Genomic DNA, 27,048 nt, shown 5'->3' with positions numbered 1-27,048 from the left:
AGACCAGGTACTTCATGTCACTGATATGCTAGTTTTATGGCTTAATGGTGGAGCTGAGGAGTGGTGCACTTCATCATTATCTCAGAAACTTTGTGATCACAATGTTTGTGGAACTATAGCACTCCCAAGGCCAGGTGGCCTTATAGTTAAGACCAAGTAGCCTTAGGATTATTGCTATATCCTCCCTAAGAGTCATACCACATCATTCCCCCCTCAAGAATTGGTACTTAAATTCATTTGGAGCAAAGGGATGAAGGTCTATTCTTCTGGAGCTGCTTATTCTGGTAAGGGGTGTAGAGCTGGCTCTTCTTAGTGGAGTCCAGAATGAGGAGGTCAGACACGTGACTTGAAGATGGCAGCAGCATCCAGGGAGTGCTGAGTCTCAGAATTAGGCAGTCAGTGGTATTCGCGCTGAACAAGTTGTTCATATCCTTTGACCATTTATTAATTGGGAAATGTCTTGATTTCTTATAAAATCAATTCTCTAAATATTTTGGAAATGAGGCTTTTAGGATTAGGAAATGTGGAACATCTTCTGGACAACGGTAGAGCAAAGATTCTGAGACCCCCTAATATTTTTCAAAAAGCAATAATATTTAGAATTGGAGGAGACTTGAGAATATTTAGTTCAGCATGCTTATTTTACAGAGAAGGAAACTGAGGCTGGTCAAGTGCTTTGTTTGTACACCATACAGGTAGTAAGGCATTTCAGTTCAGGTCTTCTGACCATAGAGTGAAAACATGTAACATATGATAACACATAAATATTTCTATTTTAAAATATAATTGAAAGTTTCAAAATAAAAAAAAAAAACTATTCTACTTGCCCTTTTAAAAATCTTAAGAAGCATAAGGAACAAATTTATGTTTTATCATCTCTGAAGAGAAGTTGGAATCTGCTTCCATGGTTGCCCGATCATGTTTGGAGACAAGAAACCTCAGTTCAAGTACCATCTTCTGTGTGACTTTGGAAAAATCATTGTATCTCTGTGCCCTGGAGTTTCATCATATTAAGAGCTAGCATTTACATAGCACTTTGAGTCTTCAAAGTGTAACACTCATTTTATCCTCATGCCAAGTTTTTGAAATAGGTGCTATTATTTCCCTCATTTTTGGGATGAGGAAACTAAAGCACAGAGAGGTTTATTTTTCTTAGGGTCCTTCAGCTTATATACAGTCCTTGCCTGCTGTTAGATTTCAACTCAGGTCTTCCAGTCCTCTCCACCTATTGCACCACCAAAAGCCATAAGTAAAATAAGGAAGTTAGATTTCATGCTTTTCCAGGCTCCTCTAGCTCTAAATCCTCTGAGCCATTGAATAGAAGGGGAGAAACTGAAGCTTCCTGCCTTCCAGACCATTTACCTAAAGAATAAAAGTCTTTTATTTAGTTGGATGATGTCTCATCTCACTTATACTGAGGAAATGGATGCTTTTACTTTGTCCTTGTCCTTTATGCTATATAGTGAGCATCTCCTTTATTTTTTAATACTTAATTGAATTAGAAGCAGGGAACATACACCCATTCATACATTAACACATATTATAAGGTATCAGTGCCATATTTCATTAGGTGGAACAAATATTTTCTTTAACTTTTTTGAGAAACTGAAATTCATTTGGTCATTTGAAAATTCTGCTCAATGCATTTAACCCCAATCCAATGAGTTTTCCTGTGCCAGGTAAGATGGACATCAGTCCAGTGCTAAAAACATCTAAAGCTGAGGACCACCAGGAGGACTTTTTACTCTCAGCCTCCCTCATCTCTTTTTGTAGATTCTCCATCTGTCTTTTCATCTCTTCACCTTTCTCATGAAATCCTTCCTCCAACAGCTTTTTTTGTTCCTAAGAGAAGACAATAGGGTATCAGCATTGCACTTTGGGTTTCTATATATTTCTACTGCTTAAGTAGGTTAGAAGAAGGGGGAAAAACAGTTGGGATGTCTCCTCAGCATTCCTGGGCCATGAGAAAAACCAGCTAGAGGTTAATTCTTCTCTGCAATGACTTGTTATTTCCCCACTCCTGGAGACTAGAGGTGAATCTAAAGGCTCAAGTCTGTAACAGCTGAACACTAGGTGAATCTCAATGCTCAAGCCTGTAACAGCTGAACACCGGGCCACTTGTGTTGGAATCATGGTCCTAAATGAGGAGGGAGCTTGATGGGACAATGCTGGACTTGGAATGAGGGATACCTGAGTATGAATCCTGTCTTTGATCCTTACTAGCTGTGACTGGAGTCATGTTCCTTAACCTATAATAGCCCCCAGCTCCCCAGTTTGTTGTGAAATAATGTTTGCGTTTTAATCCTTACAGTGACATATAAAATGCTAGCTCTCATCTTCAGCATTATTCTCAATTCCTATAAAAGTGGCCTACATGTTTAAAAAAAAAGAGGCAGAAAATGCTATGTAGAGAGTGCCTCAGTATGGCTTCAGGTCAACTTCAAAGAGGGTTGGCCCTGTGATCAACACTGAAATGAATGTGGATCAATATTTGCTCTATAAGCCTGGCTAGTTATTCCATGTGTTTAGGCAGGGCCTCCTCTATCCTATGGTTCTTTGGGTAGGGACTTATTGATTATGGTCCTAAGAAAACAAGGTCAGCTACTGGATATGTTCTTCCTCCAGGACTCAAGAGTTTGGGGCTCAGGTAGGAGGGTACAATCGACTCAGTCTGGGATACTTGACGCCATTCTAGCAGCTCAAACCTCAGGGGTCTCAGCAACCAACTTGCATTGTCCATGGTCCTTAGGATTACCATGAAATCACACCCAGTTTGGATTTTTTTAGGATCTTTTTTGAGGCCAGAGAGACTTTGATGAGAATTTAAGGGATTCATCAGAAGCAGGTGAAATGTTGGAAAATCTAATCCAGTTCCCTTTGAGGTTTCCCTCTCTGTGTTATGGGCTTAAAAGTCCTTATCATTGGATCGTAAAGGTTCATGACACTTGGTGGTTTTCAAGTCTTTTAAAAAAAATTTTGTTAAACAGTTGTCATGGAAGCTTTTTGCCATCACAATTATATACAAAATAGTAGGAATGTAGTTGTTTGCAGAACATATGTTCTTGTTCCTTGAGCTTACATTGGCCGTTGTACCTTTCTTAGCACTCAATTATACAAAGCAGAGTGACATTAGTGAGAGCTTTAGAATCAGGAAGACCTAAATTAAACTTCTGATACATCCTATCCTATCTGTGTGGCTGAGGACACGTCATTTAAGTTTTCCATGGCCCCCAGGATTTCTCTGAGCCTGCAGTGGTGCTGATTGTACTAGTAGACACTAGTAGCAAGTGTCGCTGCAGTTACTTATAGCAATGAGGTCACAGGACCCGCTCACTCTATTACATTTGCAGGAAAGAGTCAAAGACACACTATGGGGGCCTTGAACTTAGCCCTCTACAGTTTTCAGAAAGGTATGCCTTAGCAAATTCTATCTGTGACAGATTCAGCAATGGAAGTTAAGCCAGGACTTTTTGACTTCAAGACAGAGAGGATCTTGGCAGAGATATTATTGTAGATTGCTGAGCAGGAAATAGAATAAGGAATAAATAGAACAAATAAAATAATACATAATTATTTAAACCTGAATGCACAAGGTAGTTGGGATGGCCCTGGATCTTTGTTTCAGAGAGTTTGGTCTTTAAGTTCTGGAGCCTTCTACTGGGGGGAAAAAGGCCCATTCCAATGAAAGCTAAGAGGTGATTCATGGGTCTCCTATGGGAGAAAAAGCACTAAGGAATGTTCTCTAGACTAATGACTGTGTGCTCACAACTTAGCACATGTATAAATGGGAGGCAGCAGAAAAGCTTCTGGACATTATGTCTTTGCTTTGAACTAATCGTGTCTTCTGGTTGACTAGAAAAACACAGGCTTTGGTAGGGCCTGGAAAACTTTGAATTTTATAGGATAAGGAGCTGAAGAATAACATGAGTTTAATAGAGTCTTGCCTGGACAGCTTATTGGGAGAATTGGGGGTGCTCTATGAGTGACACAAAATTCATTGGAGACATTAGTGATCCTATATTACAGGTGAGAAAACTAAGGATGGGGAGGAGAAAAGGTATCAAACCTAGAGCTTCTGATGAAAAGTCCAGAATCCTTTGCTCTCCATCAGGCTGATACAAAAGTAGGCAAATTTGCCTTCCCTGTGTGTTTGCCCAACCTTTTCCTGTGATGTGTTAACCTCCCAAGCATAGCCATTAATCCCAATCTCCTCATACCTTTAGCTTAGCGTCTAGCATCATATTCTGTTCTTCCAGGATCTTATTCCTCTCTTCCTCCATCTTCCTTTTCAATTGGATGATGTTTTCTTCAAAAGTTCTCTGCTGAGCTTCCATATTTTGCTGTATTTCAACTTGTTGCTGTTTCAACAACAACATTTCCTTTTCAGCTGCTTCTCTTTTGAACTGTTCAGCTTTTTGATGGGATGGAAAACATCAAAAATTTAAATCAGATATGACTAGATTTCATTTCTTGTCAGTCAGCAAGCATTTTTAAGTGCTTCCTAGGGGCCAGGCACTGTGTCAAACACTTGAGAGACTTCCTCCCCTTTCAAAAAAGAAGTAAAAGCAATTTTTGCTAAAAGAGTAATAACTCCTATGATAAGGGAAGAAAGAGTATCCAAATAATTATGCGGATGAAAGACAGAAAGAGAGATAATGGGAGAAAATATGAATAAAAAAGTTGGCTTTAAAAGCTGGAGGGATGAGAAAAGGCCTTTTGAAGAAGATAGGATGTTAGCTGAGGTATGAGGCAGAGCATTATTGCATAGGGACAGTTCGTGGAAAGGCCTAGAGATCAGAGATGTTTTCCTATGATGGAGGAACTGCAAGTAAGTTGGTGCTGCTGAAAAATGTCATACATGGAGAGCAATAAGTTTTCAGAAGCAGTAAAGATAATAATGGGCTAACTTCTGAATATTCTTAAATATTAGGGAGGAGTTTATATCTGATTCTGGAGTTACCTCCAAGTAGTAGGGACTCATTGGAGGTCACTGAGCAGGAGGGTGACACATGTATTTTCTCCTGAACTTAGAACCCAAATTGATTATGAAAAAGAGACTTAAAATTCCTAAATTCCTTTTTTCTATATTAGATTGAGAAAAGTAGAGCTAAGAAAGTCTGAGGGAGCAGCCTCTCTGACCTGCTGATCATAGTCGCAGTTGCTGTTTATAAATCCCACAGAGAATGGAACAGTAGAGAAAAAGAAATCCCAAGTATTTCAGGAAAATGTTCATGTCATAATGAGGCCAATATGCAGAATTTTATTCCAAACCTACCCAATCCCCTGTATGACTAGATCATCAAAGCCCTGCTCTGGTTACCTTGCAAGGCCTTCTCTTGTTCAGTGAGAGCTTGATCTGTCTGCAGGATGGAATCTTCTGTCACTGCCAGTGACTGTAGAAACTTTTGGAGGACCTCATCAGCCTGGACAACCATAAAAGACAGACATACATAATTATCCCCAGACTAAGTCAGATGTTGATAAGAGTAGGAACGATATCTGCTATATAGATTGGATCATTCTTTTTTTTTTTAAGATATTGAAAACATCTTTGGAACATGATTATCTCAGGAGAATAAACATAGAGACGACTGATGTGACTTACTGGTCAGTGAATACAGGCCAGGCCACAAGGAGGTCCAGCTATGGATATCACATTTCATTGCAAGCTTGAACTTGAGGTACTAGGCCAGCCTGCATTAGGCCTGGCCTCTTAGGGCCCTCTTACAGCCTAGCTTTCTAAATCACACAGTTTATTCTCTAGGCAGGAAGAAGGGATTTCTGTCAAGAACTTCTAGTTGAGATGTGCACTAAAAAGTCCAAGACGGTCTAGACTTTCTCCTCTTAGAGTGTTATTGGTAGAGACAGTCACTGCTCCAACACCAGTCGGAAACAGTGGAATCTTTTGTAACTCCTGCCTCAGAGTTTTTCCTCACCTTTAGCCCTTTCCTGGGCACTTGAAGATAATTGTTTATTATTTCTTCCTTTTTTTTCTTGTAGAGATTGTAACCTTCTGACACAGAGAAGGTCCCTTTAGAAATGGCTTGTCTCAGGGACTGTGAGAGGTGCTCAAGCTGAGTTTGACAATTTTTGGTTGATATTTCTTCATTTTGACGTATGAAACCATCCTTCTTGGTTTCTAAGATTTGCTGCCAATGAAACAAAAAAAAGCAGAGAAAAAGATGAGATGTTAACAGTAGTAATAATAACAGAAGATATTGATGTGATGCCTCAAAAGCTATTTTATTCCCTGTTTTATTGGGAAGGGAGTGATATTCTGAAGAAACTGTTGAGAAAAGGGAGTGATATTCTCAAGAAACTGTCAAGAAAAGGTCTATCTGCTTTTCTTTTTTGGAAAGATGTATAGTGAAGGAGAATAAAACTTCAAATTCTGAATTTGGGGAACTAACTTAGGCTCTGGTTTTAAATCTGCTAGTCTTTATCCAGGTCCCTATTCTCTTTGGAGCCCACAATCCTTACCCTCCAAGTGAGGTGATTATATCCCACATGTCCCTGCTGATCTTGAATGTCCATAAGAATGATTCTGCCTTGGGCTAAAGCAAGGGAGAGCTACCAGGCTGAGTAAGACTGAGCAGGTATTTGGACCGGCAGGAGAAGTTCCTGAAAAAAATCTCAGGTTGCTAGGCATGGGGAGGTGTATGTATAGAGATGAGTAAGTCTGTGAACTCAAGAAAAACTGCACTGAGCTTTGAGAGAGCTCTAATGCCACCTATTTAGAAGGTATGTGAGTGGATGGTGTTTTGTTTCCTAAGAACTAATCCATTTCAATGCATCACAAGAGGGAGCATCTTTTCATGGTAAGTGAGATTTGGGCCTTTATGCCTCTAGCTCTTTGGAAAGAACAGGTTCTTCTGTTATGGACTGAGAATACAGATCAAAAAAAAAAAAAAAAAAGTGGAAAGTGTCTGACCAGTCTCTAAGTTTCACTCAGAAAAGTGAAGTAAATAAATGAGAAAACATACCACCAATTCCTTCTGAAACTTCTGGTTCTCATCCTTGAAAGAATGCTTCATGAAAATTGAGAGGGCTTCCTTCTCACATAGTGTATGTAAGCTTAGCAGGTCCTGGAGAGTTTCTGTGGGGAAGTTCACCTTCAGGGCCATCAGGGCCACATAGTGCTCTGCAGCTTTTTGCACAGCAGCTGAATTCTCAATTTGAGCCAAAGACAACACGGCATTCTCCAGGCAGGGAATGTCACCACTAGAGATTGTCTTCACATAGGTCTCCAGCAGCTTTCCCAACCCTGATATTCAAGATGAGGCAAAGAGCAACCTTCATTCAATTTGATCCAAGTGTTACTTAGCTAGTAGAACCTATATCTGGGCAAGGATCTCTTTGATAATATTCTTAACCAGTGACTTCCAAGAACAATTAACCTTGACTAAAGGGGAGAGCAGGATAACTCAATGTAGCCTCTCCTATTTTTTTAAACAATTAAAATGATTAGGAAATCTAAATTTTTTTTCATACCTAAATATGCCTATTGGCAAACTACGCATTTCTCCTAATTTTGACTTCTGGGGTCAAGCAATTGGATGTAAGCTTTCTTCCAAGGGCTTGTTCAGTCCTTTCACTGATTTTAGGTACCTTCTTCTTGAACTGTTTTGGAAATATATGTCTTTCCTAAAGCGAGGTACTTAGAACTGATCACAGAATTCCAGATGTGGCCTGACTGGATTCATTCTTGACAATGACGGCTTAAATAACTTTGTGTTTGAGACTATTGACTGATAGTGAGTTGTTAATCAGTGTAATTCTTCAGATCTTTTCCCCAAGAACTGTTTTCTATCTCTATCTCCCCTATTCTCTACTTAAAGCAAATGGAAAACTTTGCATTTCTCAATAGGTTTCATCATTCATTTGGAGTCACTATGTGATTCTACCAGGATTACATTGTATCTTGTTTAATTCATTGATTGTATTATTCTTCTGTGCCATCTGCACATTATATTATTATTCTATTGGCATTTTTTTATAATTCTGTCAATATTATTGAGGATATTCTAAAACTTTTAGGCTTGGCATTATAGAATTCCCTTCAATTTGACCTCAAGTCATTAAGGGCTGTTTTGGAGAGCTGGTCATTTAATGTATTCTGAATCTGCCTAAGAGTATGGTCATCTGTTTTGTATCATTCTCATGAGCATAGCATGATACATTGATATATATTCTGTTGAAATCTCACTATCCTAAATCGACACTGTTTCTCATGATCTACATCAATCCAGTTACAGTGCCAAACAAGGACATTTGCTTAATCTGCTGGATTTTAGTGATTTCCTTTTCTTAGTGCTTACAAACAATCCCCTTCATACTCAGCTCTAGAATATTCTCAAGAATAGAAGTCCAAGTCACTGGTTTATACTCTTCTAAATCCATACACTTTACCTTTGGAGAATTAAAACAATTCTCTTTCTTTCTACTTGTGGCACCTGTCTACTTCAGTTTAATCTAGTTTATTCTCCACCAAATATCATTAGCCTTGTCTCAGAGTGCATATTCTTCTGGATTTTTAAACTGAAATCCAGGGAAACAAGAAGGAGATGAAAACAAATATCTTACAATACCTGTACACATACAAAGAAACAAAGAACACATATCCAATCCATATCAAGTATTCAGTGGAGCCAAAAAAAAAAAAAAAGCCCAACTCACGATTCCCATTCACCATGATGCCCCCACTGAGGACCTTGGGTTTTGCATCGGAAAAGATGTATGAGCAGAAGTTGTCTGTCTGACTCTTGAATTCAGGCTCCAGCTGGCTTTCTTGGACATTTTGAAGACAGGTTAAGAGTTTCTTATCATATATTGGACAGTCAAATGTAAAACACTTGCGTTTTGGAAAGAATTTTCTGATGCACTCTCGTGGAAGGTTGGCCCTTTGTATTTTGGGGTGATTGCCTGAGGGATAGGAAAACAGAAATTATGGTAAGGCATAGGCCTGGGATAAAGGAGTGATGAAGATGCTTAAGCCTGGCAATTACTATATCCAAGTCTTCATGTATCCAATCCTAAGGCAGAATGATAGGCACAAAATTTTAAAAACTAGAATTGATTTAGGGATAGATTATTAGGAATCAAAAACAACTCCCTTCTTATCAGGATAATAAAATATTTTGTTATTCAGAGGAGACACCTAAAAACATGGAGAGAAAATAGATTTGCCCCAAATCTGAATGGAATCTCTCACAGATTCATAGTTGAGCTAAGATTAGGAAGAACTTGGGAAATTACTAGACTAATTATAGATAATATAAAAAGAGAATTGTGGCTCCCTAATATGAACAAGATGCAAAACTTGAAGACTAAGTTCAGGCTCCCAGATTAATAAAAGGAGATGCTTTTTGTTTGAAGCTAATAATTCTACCATTATAACCATTATGAGTCATTGAGATGTAACTATCTCAGAAGTCATTCTCTACACTTCCTTTCCCCCTCTATATCGTCAGTTGCTGGTTCTGTTCTTATAATATCTCTTGCCATTCTGATACTTTGGATGGACAAGTCTGATTATGACATTGTATGGCTCAAGAAGCTAGCTGTAGTGGCTTCCTTAGTGCCTCTGAAGCCAAATGCAAACATGGCTCTTTGATTGAATTCATATTATTCTCCTTACATCTTCTAATTCAGTCACAGTGGCCCTCCTATTCTCTCTCTATGACATTCCATTACTCATTTGATATTTATGCCCAGGGAGTTCATATGTCTAGACTTTTCTCCCCATCACCTCTTCTCCTTGGAACATATAATTTTCTGTAGCCTTCCGTTTTGACAATATCTCTTACAGAAGCCTTTGATGATCCCTGTGGTCCTTTAGTCCTTTTTGTCTCCCTAGTTTCCCCCATTCATTCTATAAGCTTTTTACCTACATGTTTTTTACCTTCTAGCATATAAACTTTTTGAGGGTAGGCATTTTTTCCCTATGTGCTGAACACCTAGCCCAGTCCCTTGTGTAAAGTCAATATTTAATTAATGATTTTTGATTGTAATTGAAGCAGTTTATTGTCAAACATGATTTAAAGGCATTTCCAGTAAGATTCGCATCCCCACCTAATAGTATACCATTAGAAGTTTGTACATTTAGATTTATAACCTACTATAAAGTATATTAGAAAATGAAAATTTATTAAAGCAATCTTCATTCGATCAGAAATCTTCAGGATAAGTAAGATATATTTGAGAGAAATAAAGCCAGTATTTCTCTAGAATTCTCAAGGGGAACCCTTGTCCTAATTAGCTAGTTTAATGTTTTTGCTTTTATATTATTTATTATATATATTTTTTAGATCTTGGATTCCTAACTATTCATTTTATACATAAAAAAACTGAGGTCCAGAAGTATGAGGTGACTTGCCCAAAGTCACCTAGTCAGTAAGCACCAAAGATGTAACCTGGACTCAGGGCTTCTGACTTCAAATGTCATTCCTCTTTTGATGTAGGACAGGCCTTCTCAAGGACATAGCTATCTATTTTTGTTTGTTATGAATAAGATCTATTCTGTTAGTAGAGAAAATGAATTCCTCAAGCTGTGCCCCAGACTAAATAAAATAATCTTTGAAATTCCGTCATTCCCTAAGAATAGGCAATGAGGAAACCAAATTATCAACTCTTGCCAGGATGAGTATACTTAGAACCAGAGATTCTGCTAAATAGTTATTAGAAATAATCCATCAACTTAGAAAGTTCTGGTTATAAAATAAACCCATAAGTCATCAGCTTCTTATATATCACTAACAAAATCCAACAGTCAGAGTTACAAAGAGAAATTCCATTTAAAGTAATACGATAATATAAAATTTAGAATCTGATCTCAAGGAAATCAAAACTTTATGAGCAAAATTACAGACCACTTTTCACAAATTAAGTCTGATCTAACAATTGAAAAATATTAAATGCTCTTGGATAGATAGCAAATATAATAAAGATGACAATATTGAAACTAATCTATTTATTTAGCTATACATCAGGACTCCTTAAAAACTATTTTAATGACCTAGAAAAATAACAAAGTTCATATGGAAAAACAAAAGGTCAAGAATTTCAGGAATTATGAAAAAATCAAAATGAAGGTGGCTTATGTACAATGTAAAATTATATTATAGAGCAGCAGTTACCAAAACCTACTTATGGTATTAGCAGTAGTGAAATTAGTTGATCAGTGGAATAGATTAGGTTCAAGGATAAAACATCAACAAATCTAGCAACTAGTCTTTGACAACCCATAGTCCCAGCTTTTGGATAAGAACTTACTGTTTGATAAAATTGCTGGGAAAATTGGAATAATATAGCAGAAACTAGGCATTGATCCATACTTAACGTTACGCAAGATAAGGTCAAAATGGGTTCATGACCTAGTAAAAGATGAATTATTAATAAATTAGAGGAACACAGGATAGTTACCTCCAGACCTGTGGAAGGAAGGTCTTTATGACCAAAGTTGACTAGAGTCATTATGATCACAAAATGAAAATTCGATTAACCAAACTGAAAAGCTTTTTGTCAAAGCAAAACTAATCAGACAAGATTAGAAGGAAGCAATAAACTGGGAAATATTCTTTAGTCAAAGGTTACTGATAAAGGCCTCATTTCCAAAATATAAAAATTAACTTAATTTAAAGAAATCAAGCCATTCTCAATTGAAAAATGGTAAGGATATGAACAGACAATTCTTCAGAGTGAAGTAAATTGAAACTATTTCTGTCTATGAAAAGATGCTCAAGTCATTATTAATCAGAGAAATGCAAATTAAGACAACTCTAAATACTACTACACCTGTCAGATTGGCTAAGATGACAGGAAAAATAATGAATTGTTGGAGCGATCGGAAAACTGGGACATTGATGCATTGTTGGTGGAGTTGTGAACAATCCAACCATTTTGGAGAGTAGTTTGGAACTAGTCAAAAGTTACAAACTGTGCATACCCTTTGATCCAGAGTGTACTACTGGGATTATATCCCAAAGAGTTATAAAGAAGGAAGGGACCTGATGGCCGAATGTTATGTGGAGCCTTTATGTAGTGGCTAAAAACTGAAACTGAATGGACATTAGATCCATCAGTTGGAGAATGGCTGAATAAATTGTGGTATAGAATATTATGGAATATACTTCTGTAAGAAATGACCAATGGATAATTTCAGTAAGGCCTGGAGAGACATTACAAACTGATGCAGATGGAAATGAGAGGACCAGGAGATCATTATATACTTCAAAAAATCTATATGATGACCAGTTCTGTATGGACCAGGCATCCTACAACGGATCAACCAAATCATTTCAATGGAGCAGTAATGAACTGAACCAGCTATGCCTAGAAAAAGAACTCTGGGAGTTTGACTAAAACCATTACATTGAATTCAATCCTAGATGTTGATTACACCTGATTTTGATTTCCTCACAAGCTAATTGTACAATATTTAGAGTCTGCATTCTTTTGTACAGCAAATAACGTTTTGTCATGTATATTATTGTTATCTAATTTATGATTTTAATAATTTAACATCTACTGGTATCCTGCCATCTAGGGAGGGGGGGGTGAAAATGAACAAGGGTTTGGCAATTGTAGCGTAAAGTTACCCATGCATATATCCTGTAAATAAAAGGTATTAAATTAAAAAAAAAAATTCTATTCCTTTATGAGATTTCATGTCCCAACCAACTGCGGAATTAATACAATTTCTTGAATTCATAAGATACCAATACATCAAGAAGTTGAAAAGTTCATTGTCAGTTCATTCTACTGGGGAGGATTAATTATGAAATTGGAGCTAAAAAAGAGATAAATGATTCAAAGTTATACCTATAGCTTAAACCCTTCAATAATCCATGAGAATCAAAAAAAAAAAAAAAATAGAAGCTCTAGGAATCAGCATCTAAACTCCAAAGAAAATGAAATACATTTTGTGTCAGTTACCCTGTACTGTCCAGGGCCACTTATGTGCCCAAACTTGTTTTCTAATAAATTACCTTTGACGAGTTTCAAGGCATTTTCCAGATATTGATCTGGGGTTATGGGGCATCCATTACTTAGCTCCAGGGTGAATCCTGCCAATAAAGTCTGGGAAGAAGCTCAAAACTCTGCTGTTTCTCTAACAGCTTTGGTGGAATTTATCTTATTTGTTCTGTCAGCTCTTACATAGTAGGATTATCATAAGGAAAAGGAAACATCCATGCATTAGTTCTCATTCTAATTTATCAGTCTCTTCCTCCCTGAGCTAGAAATTCTCTCCCTCTCCTGCTCTTCTGTCCTTATGTACATTCAATCACAAAACAGGAAAGGGAGCATTTTGGGGAAGTCTCTGATCAATTTGATGCTTCTTTCATCACTTTGGTGAGGTCCCAAGTCTCAATCTATTTTCTGTTTGCTATAATAATAGAGCACAAGGTCTTGTAATGAACCAGGCAGTCAAGAAGCATTTATTAAATGTTTAGTATCCATCAGAAAGATGTTAGTACAGATGAAAAATTAAGTAAAAATTTCTCTTCAAGAGCTCATATTCTAATGGAGGAGATAATATACAAACTATTATACTATTACGAATATGAGCTTACCACACACACAATCCACACACACACATCACATCGTGATTTCTATCTATTCTAGATTTGTGAACATATGAGATTGATAGAAGGAGAAAACTTAAAGTACTGAGGGAAAGATAAAATGATAGGACATTTCAAATTCTTCAGTGAAAGTGGAAAACTTAAGTATTATTGGAAACTTAACTGAGGCCCATCCAAGATTTCAGTTATGAAATCTTACTTACTTACTTACTGTCAGACTAGCATCCAAAAATCAGTCATTCTAGTTTGGGAAAATTGGCCCAAGAATGTTGACCACCTAATGACAGATATTTCTGGGTAAATTAATTCCTGATGACAGCTCCTAAGGTATTGCATCTATCTATAGAATTAGGATTGAAGAATAGTCATTTCTAAAAGGATCTGCATCTGTTCCAAGCCTGATGGTTGATGGTTTCATGTGTACCAAAAGTGCTGCTGAGCAGAGCAGGGCGATCCATGAGTCATTTATGGAGTCACCCTACAAAACAGATTATATCAGTGATTCCATTATTCAACCTTTCTGATTTTGTGTGTGGGGGTGTGCCCGCATGCATGCATCTGTCTCTTTGTATGTGTAAGAGATTGTAGCTCCCAGATGGACAATGAGAGTTGTAGCAATAAAAACTGATTGGCAGCATTTAAGGTGTGTATCCAGTACCTATTGGGGTCTACCTGATTTCTCTTTTTGTATGGGAGAGTCTCATGTCTGTTGCTTATCTGTAATGTTCATTCCTCTCTCCCCTTCCTCTCTCCGTAGAGGGTCACAGTCAGTGTGGTAAGGTTTAAGACTCTTCAGCCCAGAGAGAACCTGCTGACAAAGTCTGTTTCGGCTCCCCGTCTCCCCTAAGGGCTCTCGGCCTTCCTGAGACGTCAGGGGATGGTGACAACCTGTGATTGAAGCAGTGATACCAGCTGGAAGAGTGATACCAGGCGGCAAACTACATGCAATAGCAAGTTGTTTATGTGGTGGTGTTTTTGTTACATTATATAAAGGGGAAAGTCTTTGAAATAAAGGGACTCCATTTTTTCACCATCCCTGGGAGTTCCACCTCATCATTTTTTCACTAGGAAGGTGTATTTTAATCACTCCAGTGTGGGGGCTCTAGAAAGCAATGGTATGTTTTTGTCACCCTAACTTGGGGGCTCCAGAAAGCTGGATATTTTAATCACCCCGGCATGGGGTTCTAGAAAGCAGGACACAACGCGTCTCCATTTCCATGTACTCTAAAAGCCATGATAGGCAAGATGAGATTATAGATGTAGGGAGGGGAGGCTCATGAGTCTATCTGTCCTTAGGATATGGATTCTATTAAATAAAGAACTTTGAGTGGTACCAAAGAACACTTTACTGAGTTATTGTTGAACTTTGGAAACATGGAGACATCTTCTTGTAGGCTATGGGTTTGAGGAGAAAGAGTAAAGGTCAAAAAATTGCCAAGGGCAACCAGAATGAGAGTTATCTTAGAGTTCTGAGGGGATTTTTTTTAATCTTCTAAAAAGCTACTTTTTCATTGAGAAGGAAAAGGATGTTGACATTAAATCTTTCCATTTTATGACAGAGGTTTGGACCCCAGGGACTACCATGCCCATCATGTCTCCCCCAAGAGAAGCTGATCAATTTGCTGGTTGACTGAATTTGTGATTCTTCACATCTTCTCAATTTCCTCAGTTGCCTCTCTCCTCTGACTGGAGGACTGGAGGGTACAGTACTAAGCTCTTTCAAAGCCTTCTTTTAGAGGGACTTAGATCAGAACTATCTAGGGAACTATTCATTTTCTATCAGCAGGTCTACAGGTCAGCAGATTTTGATTCCATGCAATACTGTGCCCTGCACAGGAACTCCCCTTTTCCTCTCCCTTATTTCAGCTTCCTTTTATCCTCCTCCATTAGTTTGTAACCTTCCTTTTCTAATTTGTATCCTTAGCATTTGGCACAGTCTACTTGGCACACAGTAGTTGTTTAATAAATTTTTATTGAATTGACTTGTCATTGTCATAATCCTCCTGGGGAGGACCCTAGGACCTTTGTACATAAGAATCCACAATTTCTCTATGGATTCTGCTCATCAATTGAACCTTAGAGGGAAGGAAATTGTGCAAGGAAGTAAATGATCTAGAGAGTTTGAAAGGCCTCAGCAAGTACAGCTGAGTCACCCACAGAGATGGTTCCATTCATATCCCATCCTCTAGCCAGCAATTTCAGCTCTTTTATCTTCAGAGGAAGATGGAACCATTGCAAAAACCTATAAGAACAAACATATACACATAAAATAAAGCAATCCGATGTTATAGAATGCTTATAGAATGAGAATAGAAATCTCAAATCGAATTTGAGATGATCAGTTTCCCTGGTTTTTTACATACCCAGCCAATAGCTCACATCTGTGCATTGCTTTGCATTTGTAACTAACCATTGCAAAAGTTTACTTGAGCCTCACAATGACCAAAGAATGTAGGTGCTATTATTGTCCCCATTTTAAAAATAAGAAACTGAGTTCAAGAAGGTCAAGCATGACTTTTTTAAGGTGACTCAGACATGAATGCTTGAAGCAGAATTAAACTCAGATCCTTCTGACCCCAAGTCCAGCATCTAGCCACTAGATCTGCTGGCTGCTTCTTGAAGTTAGGGACTGTGTAACTTTGATATTTTTGTCCTGTGAGTCTAGTAGAGAATAGATTCTTAGCAAGTACTTGCTATTTGATGGACTGATTTTTTTTTTTATTCACATTCACTTTTTATTCACAATTTATAGCTTGTAGGAAGAGATTCAGAAGGGGGATTTTAGAAGCTTAAAAAAGGGGAACCTCCTGCAGAAAATGGGGTTCTCAGACAACCAGTCTAACCTAAGATCCAGTGTCAACTTCATTTTGGATTTTTGGCCAATTTTTTTTGGCCTATTTCTGCAGTTGGAAAACGTTTGGCAAGTCCTCAATATGATGAGAGTGGTAGATCTCTGGGATAGGTCATATATGTTTACATAACATGGCCTTCTTGCTCAGAGTATCTCAGCCTCAGCCCAGGACCCATCTGGCTCAATCACCCCACATATGCCTTGCACAAGCATTCTTGCAATACATTTTGTGTCCCATGTAAGAGGTCATTCCTTGTTAGGTCACACAGAATCGAGCGAGCAGAATGTCACTGTTTTTACCTTTTCCATGTCTCCAAGGCCCTCGGTATCAAGCAGAACTAAGATATGATCCAGTTTGCGAGGGTGAAGAACACACCACATCCAGATGCCCTTTGTCTCAGACTGCACAGTAGAGCCCAGGGCAAAGCCTGAAAGGAAAGGGACATCATGAGGCCATATGGTGAAGTAGAAGGTCCAAGAGATCTAGACAAACTCTTAAAAGAGAGCTCAGGGAAACCTCCCCAATGAGGAAAGAAGAAGAAGGATCATATCTAGCACTTTAGCACATTCTGAAGTGGGTTGTGGTCCCTTTAAGAAACTGATTTGTGATCCTTTCTGATTGATTTGTGATTCAGATTACTCCCAGCCACTCCTGGAAGTTAGGACCTTTGATTCACAAATCCTGGTCAAAAGTACCCCTTTGAATTCCAATAGGAGATCCAGGCTTGTCCCAGCCGCCACCAGATCTGAGCCAACTTGGGCTCTTTCAGCCCCTGTCAGATCTAAGTCAAGTTGGGACCCCATCCACAGGCCCCTTTAGCTAAATCGTTCATTATAAAAAGAGCCAAACTAAAATCCTCTTTTGGCAGAGGTTCCAAACATGCCAGCTATGCCATGCTTGGCACCCCAAGGAGCTTCTGCCCACTGGAATACTGTTTCCACTGCCTCTTTACTCTCACCTATTTCCTTAACTAGAATTTAACCTTACTTCCAATCCCCATAATAAAGCTCTTTTATCAATCTAGGCTTTCGGGTCTGTAGATTCCTTTACAGAGGACCTCTGCGCCGCCAGAAAGGGAATCCTCAGAACTCCCTACCCTTGCCCCGCCACTAGACCTTATTTAACTCCCTGACCATCAGAAACCCTAATTCCTTTTGCGTTCCCCAAATCTAAACCTCATCAGTTCCATGTGTGTTCTCTCATTCCATCTTCCCAGTAATCCTCTGAACTGTGTGTTTCTTTTATCTCTGTTTCACAGAGGAAGAAATGGAGATTCAGAGAGGAGGGAGGTGGTAAAATTCATAGCCCAGGGTCACACAGCTAGGAAGCAGCTTTCACACTCAGGTCTTTCTGCTTCCCCCTCCCACATTATCTAGTATCAGCAGCTGGGGTCCAGGGGACTGTCTGCATTCAGTTCACCCAGAGCTGGGAGATTAGACTTGTGGGGTAAGATTTATGTAAAATTGGTCAACAAGATCAGGGACAGCTTCTGCTGTGCACAGAAACATAATCTTCCTTACCAGTATCAGCCACACCCAAGGCTCCAAAAAGTTTAGACCAACTCCAGAAAGCTGAGTATAGAGAATAGAGTAGCTGAGAGGAAAGCATCATGGGGGTGTTAGCAGAGAACAAGGAAGCACTTGCTCCTGATGGACCAAGGATGCAGGATAGATGCAGGAGGCTAAGCAGGTCATTGAATATCTTTGTGCCCTTTCCCCACCCAGCCCTCAGGTAACTTTCTAACCTGGGAAGTGACAGGGAATAACTGGTTTACATGGGAAGTCAAAGTCTCTACCCTGCAAGAAGCACAGGCCAGTTACACCCTCCCCTGCCTCTCAGCACACACACAGCCCAGAAATGAGAAAAGTTTCTACAATCAGGCCAGTTTCCATTTTATTCTGAATTGTTCCTAAAGGTGTGCTTGACATGAACTGCTGGGAGCTGCAATCTCTAAGCTGATTGGCAAAGCCCAGCACTGAGATCAGACGTGCCCAACAGTCATGCAGGAACAACATGTCCTTCTATGATTCTCATTAGTGGACTGCTATTTCCTATATTATTTACAATTGGCTTGATTACAGCACTAAACATTATCTAAAAAAATCTGATGACAAGGGGAATTTGGCCAAGTTAACTAGAAATGATTCCACATGCATATTCTGTCCTAATAAAACTAATTTCTCACTGAGACAAAGGATAAAGAAGAGAATACTATGGAAAGCATTATCACTATGGGAAAGAATCCAAAGGTCCAAGAAATAATGGTACTTACCAATTTAGACTCAGAAAAGATCAGTATGTCTAGGAACCAAAAGATGGTTAAGTATCCCTAGGAATTGCCCTAAATGCCTATATACACGGTTCCAAGTCAGGGAAATAGAGGAATCCATAGTGAATGAGATGAGGTGAGATCTTTCAAGACAGTTGTGAAAATTGAGTAAGGCTTCATCTACTTCAGAGTTGGAGTAGGCCTGAAGGACTTTAAGCATCAAGTCAAGGGCATATTTAAGTTCCCTCCCTGCTATCTCCTAAGAGCATACTTAAGTCCTCTTGTTATCCTCCTATGACATCAGTGTCTTTCTGTTTAGGTCAGATATGGGCAACTATTGGTCAAGTTCAATTTCTTGGGTAGTTCCCTCGTTTAGAATGTAAGATCCTCAGCCAATAAGGATGAGGGTCAGTGGTGGGAGGGGGTATTTGCGTTAGGGACAAAAAGTGTTGACCCTGCCCCCTACAGTGCCTCCTCCCTTCGATTGTCTGCTGGATGGGTGGGACACCTGATTCCTGTGAGAACTTATAATAAACTTTGCTTTGCTTCTAGAGATCTCTCCAGCCTTTTTGTTATTAAATGCTGTCTGAACCACACAATAGGATTGACAAAGAAGGCATAAGCAAACTAACAAAATTCACTGACATTTAAGCTTGTATAAGATTTACTTTTCATTATTGGCTTTGCGTAATGTAATCAATAATTAACACTTAACCATAAAAAACCTTACTCAAATATTAAATGTCAAATGAAGTAACATATAAAGGTCAATAAGTCAGACACATGCCTAAAGACTATGTTGACCTAAAGAAAAATATATGATCATGGTATAGTATAAAAATAAAGCCTGAAGGAACCTGACAGAAGTAGGAGCATCACTTCCATCAGTTCCTTACTCAAACTACCCCAGGACTCCTGCCTTCCTTTGATTCTGACCCTATTCCTCCTGCTCAGCCCCTGGACCCTCTGCAGAGGCTGGACCCCTACAATGAACCAACTGTCTCTAAATGGGGGTTGGAAGCTAAAGGCATTTATTAAACACCTACAATGTACAAGGCACTGTGCTAAGCAATTCACAAATGATTTGATTTCATTCTGATGACAGCTGTGTAACATAAATGCTCTCATTGCATCCATTTTACATTTGGGGAAAATGAGGCAAACTTAGCACAAGTGACTTGCCCAGAATCACACGGTGAGTCAATGTCCAATTCCACAGCAGAACTTGGGTTCTGACTCTGGATTCAGCATTCTAGCTCCTTTGAAGACTTGTCCAGTATGCCCATAAACTGCAAGTTTGCAGAAAGGTAGTAGTTCTCCTTAATTCCCTGATAACCCCAAATGCTTTCCTCTTGAGGAAAATCATCTTATTTTTCACTGTCTTCTGTCATTTAGATTTTGAGATGCAGTGGTATTTATTTATAATATTATTTGTAATATTTTAAATATTGTTATTGAGTACTATACTTTCTTCAGTCGTTGAAAGACCAACTTGAACCTGACCTTTGCCAGTAGCAAAGCAGGATGAGCATAGAGAAGCTTTGTACGATTATTTGTTAGATTTGAGTGTGAGGACTAGAGATACCCAGCTCTTGTAGGTTTGGACCCCTACAAAGGATGCTGCCATGGGAACCCTGCTCACTATGTGGAGGCACGACTGAAGGGTCTTTACAAACATTTTAGAGGAATGTAAGGTCTTAAGAGAGTTTTTTGGGAAGAGAATAATACAGCTGGACTTCTTCTGAGGGCTTCCTGATAGCAGGGAACCTTGCCAGTTTCCCTAGAGAAATCCAGGAAGGAGGAAGTTGGCTGGTAAGACATGACAACATGCTAAAATTTGATGGGAGTGTGTATTTTTATTTGGGGGGGGGAGGAGAAATCAGTGGTGGCTCCTCATAAAAAGTTAATTCCAGAAAAGCCTGGCAATGATTATCTTCTTCTTACCTAGGTTGATGAAGAGAGAGAGAGAGGCCATTTTGGCACTGAAAACATTCAGTGCTAAATGGACTCAGATGATATTTTGTGAATGCTCCTGGCCAGTGGTGTAACTCCCATGAGATGGGAACTTGTTTAAATATCTTGCAACTCTGAATGTTTTTTTCTTTTTGTAGGGACCCTTGGTAGAAAGGGGGTCTCACCAGAGACGGATACTAATTTTGTGAGAAATGGGGACATATTACAGCATATTATATACCATACATCAATGATTTAAAGTTTTAAACGTTGCACGATAAAAGAAAGAATATTGATGGAAGGTTATATTTTCCCAGCAGTTGACAGAAGAAAAGTTCTTTACCAACCATATCTTATAGAAAATTATGAGACAACATATAGAAATAATAAAATAAAAATGAAAAGTAATTCCACCCAAGTCAATGAGAATAATTAATGAGATTTTGGTAGGGTTCAGAAATAGTCTATTTAGACCCAGAATTGCAGTCCCAAATCAAGAATCTTATACACATATATGTGTGTATGTGTGTATATAGACATGTATGTATATACAAACACATATATAAGATGAAATGAGCTATTGTCGTAGCTACCACTACCACAACTGCTGACCCTCTGTCACATTAGGGTAAGTAAGCCTACTTGTGAACAGCAGTGTGCCCCAGACCATCATCCCTCTTGACAGTCTGGCCCACAAATCCAAATGTATATTGTAGAAGAATGAAACTCTCATCTTGTGGAAACCCCCCTCCCCACATGGGTCACATTTCTGCCTCCATATTATCATCACCTCCCAGCAGACTTTGTAGAGGTAGCTCAAATCCCTTCTCCCAAAACCACTAGGAAGAGTAACATCCTTATCCTCTATTCCTAATTCTGACCATTGCTGCCATTGTCCTGGGGATTAAATTCTTGGAAATAGGGATAAACCATCCTTATCACCATCATCAGCAGCTGACTAACAGCCACTTATTAGCAGCAGGTAAGTCTTGGAGCCCTGGAAACAACCACATCCTCTTCCTCCTGGACACCAGTGCTAACTGCAGCCCACCCCAGGCAGCCATGGTCCAGAAGAACAAGCCATTAGATCCAACTCTGCAGGCCCTGTGGTTTCCATTTCTTCAGTAGTCACATTAGCGATTGAAGATCCCCCAAAACAATCCTTGGTTTTGACAAATAGTTCTACAAAGGTGGTTTTAATCATTAAAGAGACAATAAACAAGATGCAATACTATCTGATTTTCTGCTAATCCCTTAGGTAATGGATCTTTCTGTGACTTCAAGATGAAACTTTGTGCTTATATTATAGTATGTGCTTTAGTGTAATATTAACCTCATTATAATATGAGCTTCTTGAGAGCAGGGATTGTTTTGTTTTCCTATTGTTATCGGCTCTTAGCACACTATGTGATGTGTATTGCTTAATAAATATTCATTTCTTAGCAAGAAGAAAGAGGAGAGAAAGAAGATTGTAAAAGTAAGTTTGTAGATGTTTTTCAGAGCTCACTTTGAATATAGCAACAAAGTAAGTCAGTTCCAAAAACATTTTAGAACACAAGCCCCACTGTAGTATAGTACAGAAAGCCCTCACAGGAGAGTAATTGAGTCTGGGTTCAAATCTTGCCTATGTTGTTCACTACTTATGTGATTCTGGGCAAATATCACCGTGCCTCTCTGGGGCTGAGTTTCTTCAGTTATAAAAAGAGAGGGGGGGGGTGTGGGGGGGTAAAGGCAGCAGATTGTGCAGTGAATAGAGCACCAGCTCTGAAGTCAGGAGGACCTGAGTTCAAATATGATCTCAGACACCTAACGCTTCCTAACTGTGTGACCCTGGGCAAGTCACTTAACCCCAATTGCCTCAGCACAATAAAATAAAATAAAATAAAGAAGGGGGGAGTTAATTAAATGTCTCCTGTGATCTCTTCTCAGCTCCCAGTTGGTGATTCTCTGAAAGCAATTAATATGTTCTGATTAATCGCAGGATTAACTGACCACCACCTTGTCAGACTGAGGAGGGAAAGATTCCAATCTTTGATTCCCAACCCCCCCTAGTTAATGCAAATTATCCTTTGACTCACAAATCCTGGTCCCTTTGAAGTCCAATAGAAGATCCGGACCTGTCCCAGCCCCACCTGGATCTGAGCCAACTTTGGGGCTACGCCCCAAAGCCCCTCAAGCTAAGTCTCTGACTTAAAAGGGCCATGCTGGGAACCCCTCTTTGCAGAGATTCCAAACATGGCAGCCATGTGAGGACCCTCTGTCCACTGGACCCTCTGTCCAGTGCCCTCCTTATCTCTACCTTCACCTATCTCCTACTTCTAAACTCAGTAATAAACCTCTTTTATCAATCTAGCTCTCCGGGCCAATAAATGCTTTTATTGGGAATTCCTGCCACTACTAGACCTCATATACCGCCGTATCCTTGGGCTGAATCCAAGGGGGTTGCAGGGGAACTCTGTTTGACTCTCTGTACCCCAAACCTGCCACCTTAACTAGACCTTAACTAAACCCTAATTTCATTTAGGTACCCCAAATCTAGACCTCAACATGTAGTCTATACCTCAACAAGACCAACATAATGCAGAGCAGAAGCCATAACCCTGAGCAGACACAGGACTGGCAGTAGGTGAGACAGACAGTTTCCAGGAGAAAAGTCACCAGGAGACAGCAACAGGGACAGTTTTCAGCGTTTTAAGAAATGCAGACATTTTCAGTGCTGGAGCAGACAGGTCTTTGTGTGTACTTTTTCTGGGGTAATTTCATTCACAATGAATGAAAAAATGAAAAAACAAAGCATGGTCTAGCTTTTTGGAGGACATTCTACCACCTGGCCCCTTCTCTCCTGCATGGAATATTCCCCCTTTTCCTCTCTGCCTTTTGGTTTCCCTGTTTTCCTTTAATTCTCAGCTACAATGAAGTGAGAAGCTTTTCTGGATCCTTTCATGCTAGCACTTTTCCTCTCAGGATTATCTCCTGTTTGTCTTGTATAGATTCCATCTGTACTCATTTGTTTGCATGTTGTCTCCTCCCTATTAGGCTGTGAGCTTCTTTGAGAGCAGGGATTGAATTTTCATTTCTTTGTCTTCTTAGGCACTTAATAAATGCTTGTTGACTGACTGGAAGGCAACAGAGAATGATATTTACCTTCATTAGGTCTCAGACATGCCTCTAGCAACTCTAATGCTATGTATAATATCCTGCAAATACAGACTCCCAGAGTCTCCACTTACCTGAGTTCTTTCCTGCCAGCCTGTTCATCAGGTAGGATTTCCCAGTACGGTACAGTCCAACAATAGCTACCACCACCACTGGCTTGTCGATGGAAGTTAGAATCTGTAGGGCTTTGGGGTTTACTGTTAGTTTTCGATCTCGGTTTTCTACTAGACACATGGGGGCCTCCATAGGTACTACTGATGCCATGGTCACCTGTAAATGCAGAGGAGCCCCTTAGACAGCAATCAAGATCCAGAATTTACATAATCCTCAACTGTGACAGCCTAGTTGAGTTATCAATTAGCAACAGCAGAGGAAAGACTGTTCTGTATTTGTGACATTTTATTTTTAGGTTCACAGATCTGGTGATGACAAATAATGATGATATTAATAATGGCCATGATAATAATAATAACCTTTGTGTAGTGCTTTAAGAGATATAAAGCTCTTTATAAATGTAATTTTATCCTCACAACAAGCCTGGGAGATAAGTACAATGAATATGTCCATTCTTACAGATGAGGAAGCTGAGGCAGATCCCTTTTGGTTTAGACACAGGTCTGACTCTTGGCCCGGAATTCTATCCCCTTCCCCACTAAGCTGCCTTGAGCAAGTCTTTATTCTTGATCCCTAGAGCATTCTTAAGCACCTTGAGAAAATATTTCCAATCTGAAAGTCCCACGCTGGAAGTTTCTCTGTGGTTAAACAATCATATCCTTTTTTTGCATGATGTTGGCCCCTGTCCACAGTGGCCATGGTCACAAGGTGGTGTGAGGTAGGAGTAATGTAGGACAGTGTTTGGGGCAACTGCTTTGAGATACTTTTTTTTTTAGTGCCTGATGCTAGTCTCTTTTTAGTGTTGCCTGAGTGACTTTGAGGTGATTTCTGTCCATATCTCCCTTCTCCCACCCCATTGGAGAGATCCCATTCAATTTCCATTTACTGACTCCTGTTTTGTCCTCTGAATTTATGGACACCACAGAGCTCCTTGGTTTGACTGTGGCATGGATTTGATCACTAGCATCCTGGGAGAGTCGATAGAATTGTGTGGGAATCAAGAAGAAATACTCTCTGACAGAAAAAATTCTGTTGCAGCCTGGCTATCTAACTATAGATAAATCATATAACCTGCCAACAGCCCATGGATCTTTCTGAGATTGATTACAAATTGCGGAACAGTTGTGGGCCTACATTGGTGGAGGGACTTTCATGCCTAAGAGATAATTATACCAAAGAAACCTTAGCTCCAAGCCAAAAAAAAATCAATTTTTTAAATAGAGAACAAGGACCTGAAATCCTGACCTTAGCACAGGAAGGTAGAACCAGTCTCTCAGTGGCTGTTCCGATAAGACCCTGGCCATCCCCAGTTCCTTCAGGTAAGGGAGACCCTAGGCCCAGAGCCCAGAGTTGAAGCCAGCCTTTTCACAAGTTGTAGATCTCTAAAGCTCTTTACCATCATTTCTGGGAGCCAAGAGTCCAGGAGTGGGGACAGTCACCCTCCCTGTCTTTCTCCCAGGATTTCTAGAGATTCCTTTTGCCAGTTTGTTGATGTTTCCCCTGTGTTTCTGGTCCAGTGTAAATAGTCTGTAAATATTTCCTCTTGGGAACACCCCAGAAGTTGGATCATGGCAGCCTTCACTTTATCAAACACAGAGGACAGACTATCTTCTATATCGATCCTGAACTCATCATATAATATAGTTCTCATTAGATAAAGTTGTGATAAAGTACAAGAAGACTATGCTTATTTCTCTTGAATTTAAAATGGCCAACACCTGGATATTTTGGGGTCAGGAAAGGACAAGAAAAAATAACAAGATATGCCATCCCCTAACATGGAGTTTATCAAAGACATATAGGGCTGGACTTGGAATCAGGAGAAACTGAACTTATATCCTGTCAGCTACACAGCCCCGTGGGTAACCACACACCTAATGTTTCTGCACCTCAGGTTCCTCATCTGTGCACTGGGGACAATAACAAAGTGCTGACTTCACTTAAATAAGATAATTTCTCAGCTGATGTCAACTTAGGGGTCTTTGCAAACTTTTTAGATTCTGTCTTCTTCCAATAAGAATAAATTACCCTGCCAATGAGATGGCTTAGGTGACAGAGAACCAGACTCTACAGGCTTGAAAAATACAGTTCTAGTATAGTTTCCACTCCCCTAGGCTGAGAATTGAATCCACATCTATAAGAGATCCCACGAAATGATGTGGTCCCATCCCATGCTTGTACACACAAATCATTTCATTTCTACTTTTTCTAATGAGAAAACCATGGCTCCTAGAAGTTAAAGAATTTATGCCGAATCAGACAACTAAAGGAGGCAGGACTAGGACCAGAAGCCAAGTTTCCCATGTCACAGCTCTGACCTTTTTTCTTTAAGCTTTTTCCCCCCTCTGTCTTCTGAGGACTGGCTGTGGAACAGACTGGTCAGCCTCAGCACTTCCCATTGTTTTTAGAGGAATGAATTTCAGAATGAGTCTCTAGAACAAAAAGCCAGGCGCCAGTGTTAGGTTTTTGAATAAGTAGTTAAGGCCAGAGGATGCTGTTTGGAAAAATCAGTGTCAAGCAAATATATTCTATTCAGGCCACCCTTTGCCCCTTCTCACTGGGTTTGAATCCTTGACAAACTCAGAAAATCGTTCAAGAGAAAAGATGTAAACGAGACAAGACAAAACTTGGAAGTAACTCATACCTGTTTCCCAAGGCTTCGAGCCAAACTGTTCACGAATGCTTTCCTGTTTCTTTTTTCTCTCAGCTCCTCTTTTATGTGCTGTTTCTCCTCCTCTCCTCTCTCCTCTTTTTTGCTTCTCTTTGTTCTTCTATTACTTATAGTAGCAAGGAAAGGGTGGGAGGGACAAGAGAAATTGAAACCAAAAGGAAATCTTGCTGTTCCTCACTCCCTTAACCTATAATAGGGACTAAAATAGTATCAGTAGAGTGTCTGGAAATGCAGCTGGACAAGTAATGTCACACCACTCCAACCATCTTTATCAAGAAAACGCCTAATTGAACCCAACTAAACTGATTGAACATCAACAACAATACTTGCACAATCAACGGGTAGAGATTTCTCATTTGAGAACAACATGGAGACGAGCTAGGGAAGAGGAAAATGTCAGGGTTGGATGGTATTTTGGGTAATTGATCATTTCAGGAATCTCTTCAGGGT

General features: G+C 39.5%; 1 protein-coding gene across 1 annotated transcript; it reads right to left on the bottom strand.

The window, feature by feature from the left end:
• Window positions 1-662: 662 nt before the first annotated feature.
• LOC100929421 (guanylate-binding protein 4) lies at window positions 663-26,734 on the bottom strand. The gene is made up of 11 exons (XM_031968566.1): window positions 26,572-26,734; window positions 23,888-24,083; window positions 16,735-16,862; window positions 14,008-14,061; window positions 12,987-13,077; window positions 8,677-8,922; window positions 6,984-7,264; window positions 5,937-6,149; window positions 5,321-5,423; window positions 4,218-4,411; window positions 663-1,842 (listed from the first exon to the last, which is right to left on the bottom strand). Exons 2-11 carry the CDS (start codon window positions 24,075-24,077, stop codon window positions 1,621-1,623), a joined length of 1,722 nt encoding a protein of 573 aa, XP_031824426.1. The 5' UTR covers window positions 24,078-24,083; window positions 26,572-26,734; the 3' UTR covers window positions 663-1,620.
• Between the last annotated feature and the right edge of the window lie 314 nt (window positions 26,735-27,048).

The sequence above is a fragment of the Sarcophilus harrisii genome, chromosome 4, assembly GCF_902635505.1.
Source record: "Sarcophilus harrisii chromosome 4, mSarHar1.11, whole genome shotgun sequence".
NCBI lineage: Eukaryota > Metazoa > Chordata > Mammalia > Dasyuromorphia > Dasyuridae > Sarcophilus > Sarcophilus harrisii.
Note: the sequence above shows the minus strand (reverse complement) of the source record. Positions and strands in the feature narration are given on the sequence as shown.